The 16,312-nt window shown below is 36.2% G+C and overlaps 1 protein-coding gene across 1 annotated transcript; it reads left to right on the top strand.

Moving 5' to 3' along the window:
* Nucleotides 1–5,440: 5,440 nt before the first annotated feature.
* On the top strand, nucleotides 5,441–7,363 carry LOC108326585 (L-type lectin-domain containing receptor kinase IX.1). Its single transcript, XM_017560171.2, has one exon. It carries the CDS (start codon nucleotides 5,441–5,443, stop codon nucleotides 7,361–7,363), a length of 1,923 nt encoding a protein of 640 aa, XP_017415660.1.
* Nucleotides 7,364–16,312: the final 8,949 nt, after the last annotated feature.

The raw sequence follows: 16,312 nt of genomic DNA, 5'->3' as shown, positions 1-16,312 counted from the left end.
TTCCGGATCAAAAAGTAGATTTTCAACCTGTGCTCTCCTTCTCATACAAAAGACAAACTAAAAAGAAATAATCCAAAAAGACACAATTTCTACAGATGATAACAAATATGCACAAGAATTCAAATACGATCACAATAAAAACTTAAACAACAGATAGCTAAAATCAACTAAACCAGATAAACAAAACACAATCAACGAAAACAAAAACAAATCCCCGGCAACGGCGCCAAAAACTTGTTGAGACCTCGGCAAGCGTACCGGATCGTTCAAGTAATAAATCGGTAAGTCCGAATATCGTTTTCCCAAGAGATTTGTTTTGATTCACATATTGTTAAAGTTTACTAATTTAGTGATTAATAAACGTATTTTTACAACACAAGTAAGATTTGCATACATATGAAATTAAAGTGGTAAAAACAGTCGAATTAAAGTTCACTCGGGTTGAAATTCAAGTTCATCACTCCGGTAATTTTCTACTAACACAATTCCTCAAAATTAAGCATCGACATCCTAGGCGCATGCAACCTCTGATCCCTCAGATGACAGTTCAGAATCATTCAAACTAAATTACTAATCCCTTAGCTAATTCAGTTATCAGATTTGCCTTAAACACAATGTCACAGATGACTAAAAATTCCATCCTATGTCTAGGACTTGAAATCCATTAGCAGTTCTATCCTAGGTCCGCGGTCTCATACATTTCCCAATGATTTAACCGTTCAAATAGCTCAGATTCCCATCATAGGCATGAATAATAAAGATAGAACACGTAATTCAAACAAGTTCCTGCATTAATAGAGAAATTACATAGAAGTTCAGAAATTTACTCTCAACCCTAGTGAAATGTAGTTCTAGCTACACATATACATCACAGAAGCGATAAACGATGGATTGGATGGTAGAAAGTGGTGATTTTCCACCTTGGAAGCACCCAAAACGAGCTGGACGTGAGCTGCAGAGTCCCCTCTGGACTTCTCCCCTCCAAGACTGACTCTCTCTGCCTCTGGTTCGCGTTTTTAAAGAGAAGGACCTTAAGTGATTTTTCGCTGGGCGACAGGACTCCACTCGCTGGGCGAGTGGCCTCGCTGGGCGAGTGACCCCTGCTCGCTAGGCGAGTGAGCATGGCTCGCTGGGCGAGTAGCTCCCGGTCGCTGGGCGACTGGCTCGCTGGGCGAGCAGCTCCAGCTCGCTGGGCGACTAGCGTAGGCTCGCTGGGCGACTAGCGTAGGCTCGCTGGGCGAGGAGTTGGCTCGCTGGGCGAGGAGCTGGTTCGCTGGATGGACTATTTGATCCTTCTGACTGGGAAAATGATGCGCTCCAAGTCTTTGACAGTATCCAATCCTTATTCTAGTTCGAAATAAACAAACAAAAGCATTAAAACACATTTAAACAATCAAAACTATATTTACATCAACATTTATATACTTTTCATGAGGATTAACATTAACTCACTCAAAAGCACGACAATTTAAGCAACAAATATAAGCAAATTTTACACCTATCACAAACACTTTTATTCAATTCACATATCTCACCACCCACTATAAGTAAAACTTCTCAACGAACATTTTGAGGATTTGTCATGGATCTTCTAACCACTCTAATATCATGAGCTAAATTCGATCTACTACACATTGTATCATACATGATGCTCCTTACTCCATCCACAGTACTCCATCAACATATGATCGATACTAACTAAATCAAGTCGACACTAATTAACTAAATAATAAAACTCTAAAAATAATTTTATTTATTTTTAGTATTTGTATTTATTTAATTTATTATTACTTCATTAACAATAATTTTTTTATTATTTATATAACTTAGAGTTTATTATCTTTAATATTTATTCAAGTTAGTGTAAAATTTATATGAATGCAAATGTGTTGTTGTTGCAATAAATAAGAACTATAGATCATTCTTAATCCAATGGCCTAGATTTAATGATAGCTAATCTCCTCACTTATAATTTTCTTCTCTCACTTCTTCATATAAATTTGGTCACACTTGTTTTCTTCATTCACATTTCCCTCATCTACTTCATTCACACTCATACTCTTTGTTCAAACTCATATTCCCTTATCCATATTCATCTCATTCATCTACATTCATTTCCTTCATTTATACTATCTCTTTTGATTCAAATTTTTTTCCTCTACTTTGTTGTTTGTGTTTTATTTTTTTGTTGGAGATAGATGTCTTTTACAATAAACATTATTTTCTAAAATTAATATCATTAGAGTCAGCTACACCAATTCAAATTAAATTAATACTAAAATATATTTTATTAAGTTTGGTTAACCTAAAAGTAAATTAAATAAATTTTAAAACAAAACTGCATTATTGTGAGTTTAACCAACACTAAATTTCTTTAATTAATAATTCATTAAAACAATTGTGATGAAATAAACATCATTGTCATCTATATTATTTAAAGTTGATCTTATTAAAAATTAATAGTAATGAATTAAAGTTCGTGCTTTTAGTGTCAATTACATGTGAGATGCAAATTGTACGTTTTCCACTAATTAGCGTCGATTTTAGTTGTTAGTGTTTGCTATTTTCTTGTGCTAGATAAACGCAACACTCCAACCATCTAATCTCTATATGCATGTCCATCCCAAATATCTCTCACGAAACCAAGATCCATCTCATAATTTAAACTTAAGTAGCGAAAAATCTTAACAGGGACATAAAGAACCTTGAGCTCCCCAACGCATCTTCGTATTCACCACTTTTATATGATTCTTCTTCCAAGAGCTGAGATATATAAGTTAATATTATTGGTAATTAAAAAGAATATAGTTGTTTTGCACCACTTATTCACACAAGGTAAAGGTTGTACATGTAATAGTAGCATAGCTTTGTTGAGAGTGAACAAGCACAACAAAGCTTGTTTGTTATTAATCATAACATGTAAAAGATCCAAATAGGAAAATGTTCTTGGTAAACTTATTTTTTTAACATTTTCAATTTCCACCGCATTTTCTTCTCTATTTTTCATTGGATTTAAAATACGTCTGCACAGTAATAAATAAATAATGAATCCCTAATAAAATATTAAAGGTTTAATATGGTCCCAACTTTTGGTGTTTTTGTTCAAAATGGTCCTACGTTATGAAAAAGTTCAGTAAGGTCCCATATTTTGTTTAAAAATGTTCAATTCGGTCCTTTTCGTGGATGCCGTTAAAAACATAACGGTGTTGATGTCACTGTGGCCAAATCTGAGGGAGCTGTTATGTTTGATGATTACGTGGCACTGAGAAGTGAAGTAATTTGGGTGGTAGGTTTAAGGGTGGGTTAAAACAAAATTACCCTTATCTAAGACTGATTTGCGCATTTCTAGGTAAAACATTGTGCTGTAAGTGGTTTTGACTGGTGATTCCTTCAAAGTGAAATTGGAACAGCGTACATGCATGAGGTAAGTGGTCGTAATCTAAGGCTAATAAGTTGATGTTGTTGTTGCTGTATTTGGGGTTAGGGTTTAATTATATTTTGTTCAATTGGCGATGATTTATGGGGTATAAATTTGTTGGGTAAATATTGTATGTTGAATTGTTTTGTAATGCATTGTGTATTGTGTTTTAAATATGATTATAGTTGTTGCTTGTTGGGTGGTTGAAGACAGTGAGGAAGATTGTCAATTTGGGACCAAAAGTTACAGTTTTAAATATGATTATAGTTGTTTTAAATATGATTACATGCGTTGATATCAATTTGGGACCAAAAGTTACAGTTTTAAATTCAAAAGGGGACCACATTGGACATTTTAAAATGAAAGTGGATACTAAATTTAACATTTCACATAAACACCTTTACATTACACTGACTTTCACTTTCACATTACATGAACATGAACATTCACCTACACTTCAACCTAAACATTGATTTTCACATTCACATTGATATGAACATAAACACTGACCTAGACCTCAACATAAACATTGACCCACCTACGAAGATCAACCTAAACAGACCCACATTGTCACAGTGTTCACCACAATAACAACACACATAGCTCCAAGTAACAATTTTATACTTTTCTGCAACTTTTGGACTAAAATTTGCAGCTCACATATCCTCCTCCTTTGCCTGACAATTTCACCATCTCTTTCGTCATTATTTTCTTCATTACACCATTTGAAAAGTTACACTACATCCCTCTTGCAGATCTACCCTGTTATGCACCAAATGAGCCACCAAAATTGGTTCTAACTCAATAATCTATGAACAAATAAATTCCAAAATAAAATGACAAGGGTATTTAAAAAATCTTGTAATGACGACATCCCCAAAATTGTCTCCCAGCATTTTGTGCAGTTCTCGCCACTTTGCTCACAGCATAATCACCACATTTGCAACGAGGGATTATCCCACCTCCCCTCCAACCACCATCATTTGCGGATTGCGAATTTCTTTCCCATCCAATTTTGGAACAAGATGAACAACCTTGAGAAGAAGCCATTTCTATCTAGCAACAACCACTGTGGTAAAAAAAAGGGGAACAACTTGCACGAACCCTAATCACCCCTTTTATTACAAACAAAAACCTCAACTTAAAATATTTCCACCACCTCACTTCACTTCTCACTCTCAGTGCCACGTAATCATCAAACATAATAGCTCACTCAGATTTCGCCACAGTGACATCAACACCGTTATGTTTTTAATGGCGTCCACGAAAAGGATCAAATGGAACATTTTTAAACAAAATATGGGACCTTACTGAACTTTTTCATAACGTAGGACCATTTTGAACAAAAACCCCAAAAGTTGGGACCAAATGATGTATTAAACCAATAATAAATGTATTATAACAAAATATTATAAAAAAATTTGTATTAAAATATCTTTTTCCGTCGTTACATTATCGTCAGATGTTATTGCACATACAGTATTTTATGTTTTTGATAATTGTAATATTGTAGCATCTTTATTACTTTAAGCAACACAAATAACTTTTTCTCCAAACAATTTTAAGAAGTTCTTTTTAGTATAGTTTCCATAAATTCTATAATCTCACTCTCAAAAACATTTTATACGAAGTTAAACAAGTAGACCTACAACATGAAAATCAACCAAGTATTGTCTTACATAAAATAAGAGACTATCATGGTTCAACCGAATTTGGGCATTTTAACCAGCCAGACATGCCTGCTCATCTTTTTTATCGATTGGTGAGTTGTGTACGTGGGAAAATTCGTCACAACTTGGATAAACACAAAGTAATTATTATTCTTATACTAAGCAAATTACAGTTAGAGACAAAAATAACTTTGTTGTTAACGGAATATTCACGAAACTACAAGACCCATAATGTAATTGCATAAAACAAAGTACGAGGAGAAGAAATCGTGAGATAAAGGGAAAATTAAAAACAACATAAGATAAATACTCAGCTGATAGTCTTCGAAGTGCAGACTACAACATACTCATAATGGCAGGTGGTGATTGGCGTTTTGGTCTTTATGCAATCACTCTGGGGTTTTGTTATGCAAGAGGAACCTTTGTGTTCCTCTTGATAATCCCTCTTGAAAAGGCTCATTCACAACCATTTTCTTTTGAATACAAGTTCAGAAACGCTGCGGACGTAGAAAAGCTAAACCTTGAAGGAAATGTTTCTGTTTCAAATTCTGGCATCCACCTTGCAGTGGACTCAAACCATGGAGGAAGTGGGAGTGTTGGGCGAGTAACAAGTCCCCAGCTAATCAAACAAGAAAGCTTCGTTACCCAGTTTTCCTTTATGATCATCCCAAACAAGAGTTCTCGTGGAGACGGTTTTGCTTTCTTTATAGCAAACCCTAACCTCCTAAAAGTGAATGCAACGGATGAAATAAAGCGTGGAGGCCTTGGCATTGGTCTGGTGAATGACACAGCACCTCGCTCAACCAGATTTAATGATTATCGATACGTGGCTGTGGAGTTTGACACTTTCTCAAACGATTGGGACCCTCGGGACCCACATGTTGGTGTGAATGTAAACTCTATGCGCTCTGAGGTAGTGGAGAATTGGAGAACAGATACTACTTCAAGAGGCCCTTATAAGTGTACCATTGAGTACCACTCCCAAGATCATTGTCTGAACATTTCTTTCACTGGAATCATGCCCAATGGAAAGCGAGTAACACAGCACCTTCTTTACCACATTGATTTGGGAAACTACTTAGACGAGAGAGTTGTTGTAGGTATATCAGCTGCAACAGGAGATGGATTTGATCAGTATACCTTGCTGGAATGGTCACTTACTGAAATAACAATTAATGATAAGAAAGAGTTCGACAAGACAATGTTGTGGGAGGGAATAGGATTTGGTTTAGGTGGGGCTGCGAGTTTCTTCGTGTTGCTCCTCCTTGTATTGAGGAAGAGGGGCGAGAAAGAAAAGGAAGAAGCCACTTCAGAAACCTCTTCGGATTTGAAAATGGATGATGCGTTCAAAATGGGCACTGGACCTAAGGAGATCAGATACGAGGTTTTGGTATCTGCGACAAACAACTTTAAAGAGAGACACAAGCTGAGGCAATGTCTTTACAAAGGTTATTTCAAAGACATAAACACTTATGCTGCAATACAGAGAATATCAGCTGGTTCATCACATGGTGTGAAGGAATATGCAGCGGAAGCAAGGATCATTAGCCAATTGAGGCACAGGAATTTGGTGAAACTCATCGGTTGGTGCCACAAGAAGAATCATCTCTTTCTGATATATGACTACATGCCAAATGGCAGCTTGTATTCTCATCTTTTTCATGGGGAGAGTATCTTATCGTGGCATTTGAGGTACAACATAGCTCTAGGCTTGGCCTCAGCATTGTTTTACCTACAAGAAGAGTTTGAAAAATGTGTGTTTCATAGGGACATCAAATCAAGCAACATACTGTTGGACTCTAATTTCAGTGCTAAGCTTGGGAATTTTGGCCTGGCAAGGGTTGAGGGTCGTAAGAAAGGGTCAAAAACAACAGTTACGGCTGGAACAACGGGTTACCTTGACCCAGAATATATTATCACAGGCAAGGCTAGAAAGGAATCTGATATGTTCAGCTTTGGGGTTGTTTTGTTGGAGGTAGCAAGTGGAAGAAAAGCCATTGATCAAGAAGAGAAAGAGGGTCAACCTCAAGTATCACTAGTTGAGTGGGTGTGGGAGCTCTATAGACTTAGAAATCTCCTTGCAGCAGCAGATCCAAACCTGAATGGGGAATTTGATGTGCAGCAAATGGAATGCTTGCTTGTTGTTGGTATTTGGTGTGCTAATTCAGATAGCAAGACAAGGCCCTCTATAAGGCAAGTGATTAAGGTGCTTAACTTTGAAGCTCCTTTTCCTGTTCTCCATCACCACCTATCTCCCTCCAACAACAACAGATGAGTTGTTTTTCACATTATGGTCTTCCTTAAAGGCTACCAGTTACTTAGAGATGAACAGAAATTAGTCATCATGTTCTTTCTTATTCCCTTTTCACTTGTAGAGCTCAATTCATTTGTAAATGGCATTATGTAACTATCAAATAATTCAATTCACGTTATAAATCATACTGCATATATTTGCTCATGACGAATTCATTTATGATTTTTACTTAAGATGTATTGTTAGCACTGTATATATTTGAATAATTGTTTGTCCCTTCACACAACTTACTTCACACATCATAAAGAGAAAAATTCATTAAATACTATTGGATTTTTTAAAATATTGAAATACCACCACTCATATCCTTGGAAAGGTTATACAATATTTAACTTTTTTCCCCTTTTTTCATTTAAAAAAATGGTCGTCCCTATTAGCCTTATTGATAAAATTAAGTTTACGGATATGAATTGCGTTTTATTTATTAAAACTAAATGAATAAAAAGTATTAATTTTTTTATCAATAATAACAAATATAATAAAAAATAAGTAGATTGTTCCCATTTATATATAAAAATATATGTAAAGAAACAAACAAACCATGTGAATGTCTCCATCCTATTTGGACCTTCCGATCTTTATATTATAGTCTTGGCATTGAGTTATAATTATACTTGTTTTGTTCGACTCCAAAAGGATTATAAAGAAGGATTGTTACTTTTTTACAATGCTTATTACTTAATTTATTAATTTTTATTATTATTATGTCATTACATAAAATTTTCCATATAATATTTAATTTTAGAGATAAAAAATAATTCATTATTATAGTGATCATTTAAATACCAATTTATAAATTAAAAATTATTGAGGTCTAAAATAGTCTTTATCAAAAATCAATTCAGATATTAATTTCTTAGATAGCTAAAACCTTGGTAACTAATATAATAATAATCAATTTAAAGACCAATTCACCATCCAATTATAATTTTTTATTCATTATAAAAATTATTTTAGATACTAATATTATTTAGTTTTAAAATTGGTATCTACATACTAAAAAAAATAAAATATTTATAATAGTTAAAATTATAAATTTTAGCAATTAAAAATCATTATAAACGAAATTTGTAAGGGTTAAAATGACTGTAAAAAATACATGTCAATAATTGACATGAATAATTTACTGCAAGTATTTTTGTCAGAAAAAAAGAAGAAAAATCTAGTAATTAAAAACGGCCGTAAAATTTATTTTTTTATAATCTTTTATCAAACTGTCATAAAATATATTATATATCGCTCTCTTCCCTGTTTTATCTTTTATTAATTATCTTTCCCTAAATTTAAAATAAATAATTAAATTATCTATTTTATTTAAAATAATTTTTTAAGATGATAAAAATAGTATTGATCTAAAGCAATACTTTTTATTGATAATTAAATATTCATTTAACCTAAACATGATAATATTTTTTATATACACACAATGTCATACATTATAAAGCAACTAATTAATCTAAAGTCAAAATGACAAAAATAAGAAATGAAATAAGTCACCAAATGACAGACTTTAAATATTTTACATTCAAGGGTTTCATTCAAATTTTACATGTCGCTCTCAACGTAGCTTTAAAGCCACCCATCCAACCATAAGACATGCTCGTTCCTCATCATCACCATCAGTGAACTTCTCAAACTCTCTTTTCTAATATGAATATCTTCTCGTATATGCCCTACACCTGCACATCTATAGATAAAATAGAAAAATTCAGTATCTAACCTTTGATGTGTAAAATTCAGTGAAAGAGTAATGATTTAAATATGAAACTTAAGAAAGACGAATAAACATGAGATAAAACATAAAATTAAAAATAGATACAAACTAAAATAGTTACAATTTACAAACAACGTCCAAAAGAAATTATATCAAAAATAAAAGTTAACAAAGACAAGATAAAAGTACACTAAAAAACAACTGAGAAGAATTATTTTTTATAACTGACTTAAATAAGGTAAAGCTAAAACTCAAATTCATTTTTATTAATTATAAAAATATTAAATCAACGAAAACACTAAAATCAATTTATTATCATAAAAAATAGTTAAATATATTTTTAATTCTTAAACTATAATACAATTTTAATTTTTCTTTCTTTTCTAAATTTTGATCAATTTTCATCTCTCTTCGTTAATAAAGACTCAAATGCAGTTCTCCATAACACCGTTAGTTTCTTTTTTTAGACATGGCAAACGGTATAAGACGTTCTCAAGACACATAGTTAATGTTTCAAATAAAAAATAGGTTTTATTTTTCACTTATTTTTTTCTTCCTTATAAAGTTAGGGCTAATCTCCCAAATCTTAAAGTCACGGGTTTATCACTAAGCATCATCTTCTTCACCCTCCACCCACACAAATCAGCACCCACACCATCATTCCAAACCCCCTTCCCCTAATTTTCAAAGAAAAATTGAAAATCACTCAACATTTGTGCTCACATCAAAGTGTCCCTTCTGTCTCCATTGCCCAACATTCATCACCAACACGCAACCAACACTTCACTCTTTTGGCTTTTAAAATCTTCACACCTAACACTACTCTTAGCCTAAACGAAATTCCTCTTCTTTCCTAATCAATTCACCTTCATCACATATATAATCAAACACATCATCATAACAAGTCAGAGAGCAACAAGAGTCAATAAAACGTTGCACAGTTGTTACTATTTGACTACTAGCATTGTTGTTACTATTTGACTTTTCCTTAAAACTAAAACATTGTTACTATTTGACTTTTCCTTAAAACTAAAACATGTGTTTGACATACTTGGGACTTAGAAATACTAAACTTCTCAAAATAATCTACATATATGGCACCTTTAAAGCAATCTTCTAAAAACTTGATGGTGAATTAGGTCGAATGAGACCCTTATTTATAACAATGTTGGTAACGATTTGCCTCCCACCCAAATGGGCCAAGCAAATTAGGTTAAACGGCTTAAAGTCACGACCTTCCCCTTTTCAATCAACACATTGTTTCATGCATCACACGTCATTCATGCCTCTAATGTAAGACCCTTAGAAACTCAAAATTTACCAAGTTCTAAAAAGTTCAAGTTATAATGCAAAATAAAATGCTGTCAAAATTTGACATGATTTACTATTTTACTTATAACTTTTTCTACACTTAGTTTTTGGGTTGATTCTTTTTCCATTAGAAAGTAGACTCAAAGAGCTTCGATTTGAGTACTCATACGCCCAATTCCAACTTCGGGAAGGGGTTCAACCGGACTGCCAAAGTCAGGACAGTTGTCACCACTCGTTGGAGTGAATCAGTTTACTCGCTGGTGCGAATAAGCCCACTCACTCGAGCGACCAAGATTCCTTCTCAAAAGTGACCCGACAGCCTATAAAGTTGTCTATGACTTTTTGGCTTGTTGGAGCGAGCTTGGGAAGTCGCTTAAGCTAGTCTGGAAAGTCTAGACACTAGTGCAGTCAAGGGAAACGAGACAGTGGTTATTTTCGCCCATAGGCAGCGGTTTTTGAACCGAGGCATATAAAGGCGAGGCAAAAAGTCTTCTCCTTTATGCCTCGGTAGAACCGAAGCATAAAGGGATAGGATTACGCCTCGGTTCATTGTAACCGATGCCATAAGGTTTTGCTTTTTTTCATTGTAATCCCCTGCTACACTCTCCCACCGTTTCGAAACCAACCACACAAGCATAAACGCAACCCTCATTATTTTTGTAACATGTTTCATCCGCAAAGAGACCAACAACCCACGATTTCTTTTCCTCTATCGAATGGAAAAGGACACACAACAACTCATACTTATGACGCTTGGGGAGCCACAAACTCTGGTTTAGTAGCTTCAAAGAAGCCACCAAAAAACTGCAAGAGTTGTCACAGCTGCAACGACATGGAATTGCAATTCGGAATAGGGTCAAAGGTGGATGATGAATCTGTCATGTGTTCCCCTCCTTTGTGGTCCACGAGTCCATCAAAGAGTCCCCATCACTGCAAAAACCACTATCGTTGCCTTTCCCCCGCTTCCAAGAGTCAAGCCATTGCAAGAGGCCAAAGGGAGCTCATGGAAATGGTTAAGAACATGCTTAAGTCAAGCTACAGGCTTTCTCTCAAAGATCTGGTGGAACTCCCCAGAATTGAAGTTGGACAAGAGAAATGGGTGAAAGGGGCTAAAGGGGTGGAAGAGGCAGAGGAGAGGAAATTGAGCAACAAAAATGTTCATGCACTAGAATGGTTGATAAGAAAGGTCAGGTTAAGAGAAGTGGAAATATTGACAACGGAGGGTTTTATTTGAAAGTGGTGTTTCCAATGTCTCTGGATCCAAAAAGAAGACCAAGAACAAGATCCAAAAAAATTTCACTTACCAAGCCAAGGAGGACCACGGCAACGACAACCAGGACCGTGGGAGCGACTGCGGCAACAGTGTGGAGACAGCGCAGCGTGGTGGTGCAGCAAGAGCCTGGGACGACCACGCGACGATGGCGGCAATGCGACGGCAACACTGTCTTGACCACGCACGACGAGGCAGCGGCGGTGACGTTGTGGACGCAGCGGGGAGGGACCAGCAGTGAGGCAACAATGGGGAGGCACGACGGCGAGGCAGTGGTTGGATGGCATCACTGGCGATGGTGTTTGGAGATCTTGCGGAACAAAAGGAATCGCGAAGCAATGTGAAAACACTGTAGCGGCGGCGACAACCTATCGGCGACCCTATGACGGAGACGATGATGGAGCGCTTGGATGCAGTAGAGAACTTTTCGCTTGGATGCAGCGAGAGAGAAGAACAGTGCAACAGTAGGATAACTAGGGTAACTTCCTTTGCACAGTGGAAATATTAAACATATACTGTCTCGGTTATACCCTTAACCGAAGTAACACACTTCTACTGCCTCGATTCCTTCCTCCAATCGATGCCTATACGTAGACTATACACTTTGGTTGGTTTCTAACCGAGGTAATATGACTATTATGCCTAAGTTCCTGTTGAACTAAGGCCTATAAGTTTGCTCAAATTGCAATAATGTCATCGCGTTTATATTTGCTTCGAGTTTGTGCAAACCGAGACGTATTAGCCGCGTTAGAAAACCTTTTTTTTACTAGTGGGATTCCTTCGAAAAGGCACCGAAAGCATAAAAAGCTGTCAGAAAAAGTAGGACTCGCTAGAGGGAGCTAGCCCACTCGCTAGAGCGAGTTTTCCACCAGAAGCTGAATTTGTGACCAGAATGCGGGAGCCTTGTGATAACGGTTGAAAATACCATTATCTGTGATGTAATTTTGATACTAAATGCACCCTTTTCTGCTTAGAAACTTGCTTGAATCATGATTTTCTGTTAAGTTGTGTGAATAAGAGAGTTGAGGTTGAACTTGATGATTTTATGACTAAGTTCCCTTGTTTTAGTAGGTTAATGAAGTGATTTGGAAGAGGAGTCAAAGTATGAAGGAGTCAGAACTGAAGGAGCGAGCAGAACTGCAGAAAAAGAAAAAAAAACGCAGTACTGAAAAAATCTGCGAGGCTTAGGAGCCCCTCAGGAGGGCTTGAGCGCCAGAAGTGCACCACACACTGCCTGGGCGCCCCTTTTGGGCGCCCAAGCGCCAAGAACCACAGTTTGATGCCTGGACGCCCCACGTAGGGCGCTTGGGCGCCAGCGACATGGGCCAAACCTTGTTTCTGTTTTGATTTGAATCTATTTAAAGGACCAGACGCCCTAGGTTTTGTATCTTTGGCAGAGGGAGCGTAGTAGCACACTCTTTCAGTCTCTGGAGGCGGATTTGGATGCGGGAGCTTCCATCTTCTATTTTTAGAGTTTTTCTATCTCATTCTTCTCCATTATTCATCTAGTTTCACTATGTCTATGGTGAACTAAACTCTATTTGTTGTTGGGGGATGATGTAACCTTGTGAACTTTCATGTATTTGAATTGATTCTTAATAATATATGTTTTTTTCATTAATTGTTAGAGTAATTCATCTGTTACAACGCTTGCTTTGTTTAACTCAATCAATAGCCTGATTTATGAATTGCATGAGTGCTGGGAGGTTCCTTACAATTCAGGTTCTTGTTGAATTACTCCCAAGAATAATATTTCCCAAGGATGAGGGTATGAGTCTTGGTTGTCTTAAAGCTCTTGATCTTCACATTTAATTACTAGGTATGCTATGAATTGCATGAACTAGTTATTAAGGACATGCTTATTTCACCGAGGGATCGGGTTTAAGTGATTTAGTGAGTGACGTTAACATTAATGCATAAAGAGGAATTCTTACATAGATGAGAGGGAACTTGGCGAAATCTAACCCCAACAACATACTCATCTCATATTAAACAACATTCGTTCATCATTGTGCTACTCTGTTATCGATCAACTTGCATTCATATTTAATTTTCTGTTTTTGCATTTGAAACCAATGATATTGTTTTCTTTAAGTCTTAATTAATCAAGTTATCACATGACTGTCTAGTGTCGAGAGTCTCTTTGGACACGATACTTGGTCTTACCATTTTATATTACTTGTGTGATTCGGTACACTTGTCGATCCATCAACAACTTGGGGCAGAGGAGTTTTAGAACTGAGTTTGGAGCCGTAGGAAGAGATTCTAAGTAAGAGAAACATCGGGGAACCGCTTTTGAAGAGCTAGCTAAGGAGAAAACTGTAAGGCGAGCTAACTCTGTGTTTTTTTTTGTTTTTGTGCATGCTATTCTTGAACATTTGTATGAATTCGAATTTGTGATGAATTTTGAATCGGTGAATGATGGAAATGAGTTTATGTTTGTAAGGGGAGCTAACTCTATGTCTTTCATTTTTGTATGTTCTTGATTTTTGAACATGTGTATGAATATGTGGTGGTTTTTAAACGGAGAAATGTCTCTATCTTGTGAAATCTGAATTTGTTTATGGTCTTAGAATGAGATTATGCCCTTGTTTAATGTTTTTGAATCTGTGAATGGTTTTAGAAACGGGGATATTAAATCTATTTTGGGCCTTTTGTGGCTTATATGGATTATGGGTAGTTTGTATACCCGAGTAGGATCTGTGCTTGAGTTTTTACCATGAATCTGTTGAGTATGCGATGTATGTGAACATTTTTTTGTATATGTGATGTTTGACGACGAGTTTCGGATGTCTGGATTGCGAAGGGAAACGTTAGGATGGACCGAAAAGTTAATTTTCGTGGTTCTGGAACGGTCTACTCGCTTGAGCGAGTGAACCCAGTGAAGAACTCGCTGGAGCGAGTTGCGCGAGACAGATTGCATTTTTTTGAAGTTTTGGGGGTTCCAGATGTCTGTTTTAGACGTTCTTTAGGTTATTCTGGGGGTTTTTTACCCTTCCAGAGCTGTTGGTGATGGTTTCAAAGCTGTTTGAGTTATCTATATGTGGGTAATAAAGTTCTATGAAGAAGATGTGTTATGTGTAAGCCGTTTTGAGTTGTTTGATGTATCTGTTTGATATGGAAAGCTTGTGTGATTTGTGTGAGATTGCAAATTGATGTGAGAATGACATTTGGATGGCTAAGTATTGTTGAAATCATGGTTGGATATGATGTGATTATGAGTTCATGTTGAATGAAGAATTGAGGTTGTTTATGATATGGTATTGCGATGATCCTACATGTGCATTTGAGTATGTTGAATCTATGCCAGGTTCATGGTTGGTGAATATGTGATGATGATATTGTATTTTTTGCTATGGCATGGTTGGATTGGCATCATGAGATATGTGTGATATATGTATTTTGGCCTGAGTAGTGTCGTCAAATGAGTGGTGGACAGTAAGCGTTGCGGTTGTTGGCCTTGATAAGCTCTAGTAGAGTGGTGGGAAGCAACCCTACACATGGGTGAGATGTGTAACCGCCCGGGGAATCTCTTGCATTTATGTAAGAGTGGTGGGGGTGATGTGAGGTACTGGTCCGGTGAAGCTCATTCCAACTTATTTTGTGTTGTTGTTGTCGACCCTGATAAGCTCAATTGATGAGTGGTGGGAGTTACTCTGATAAGCTCTTTGAGTGGTGGAAATTGCCTTGATAATCTCACTAGACGAGTGGTGGGAGGCAACACTACACATCGAGGAGGATGTGTAACGGCCCTGATAAGCTCTTGTGTAGAGTGGTGGGAGTGACGCAAAGTGCTGGTACGGTAAAACTTGTTATAACTGAGGTGGAGTTGTTGTTGTCGGCCCTGATAAGCTCTTGTATAGAGTGGTGGGAGTGACGCTGAGCATTGGTATGTAGATGATTATTTGTATGGAGGTGCATGTGACGTGGTTTGATGTGTGATACATATTGGTGTATGTAGTCTGATTTATCTTCTAATGCATATCGACGTATGCATTCTGATTTGATGTTTTGATGCATAGTGGTGTATGTAGTGTGGTCGAAGTATAATTCATACTTGTGTATGTAGTTTCATCTGGTTAAGATGTGAATAGTAGTATTCTGTGGTATGTTGTTGTATATGAGGTTTGTTGGGTGTGCAATGTACTTGTAATATGAGTATATTTATGATGTATGCTTATCGTATTTTCATTAGCTCACCCTTGCTTGTTTGTGCATGTGAATGCGATGATCGTATAATGCGTGATGTTATACAAGAGCATATGTTATTACAGATGTGATGGCTGAAGCTTCTGAACATGCATAAAGGAAGAGAGAGATATGAGATAAAGGACCTCAGATTGCAATTTTAATGTTTTAATATTTTATTTCGATCCTGACTATTTGGATATTTTATTTTCGGAATAATCGGTTTGTAATAAGTAATGTACTGTTTTTCGTTGAGGTTGAATTTTTAAATTTTAATATTTTTACGTATATGTTTTACAGAAAATCAGTCAGTGTAGCGCAAATTTCGGGGTGTTACATCTACACCTCCCTCACCCCTCACCATGTCAAGCCTAACATTCATCCATTATACCTGTAATGTTACAACTAAAGATACAAATTTTATTTG

Source organism: Vigna angularis, chromosome 1 (assembly GCF_016808095.1).
Source record: "Vigna angularis cultivar LongXiaoDou No.4 chromosome 1, ASM1680809v1, whole genome shotgun sequence".
NCBI classification, from domain to species: Eukaryota; Viridiplantae; Streptophyta; class Magnoliopsida; order Fabales; family Fabaceae; genus Vigna; species Vigna angularis.
This window is presented reverse-complemented; position numbering and strand designations above follow the sequence as displayed.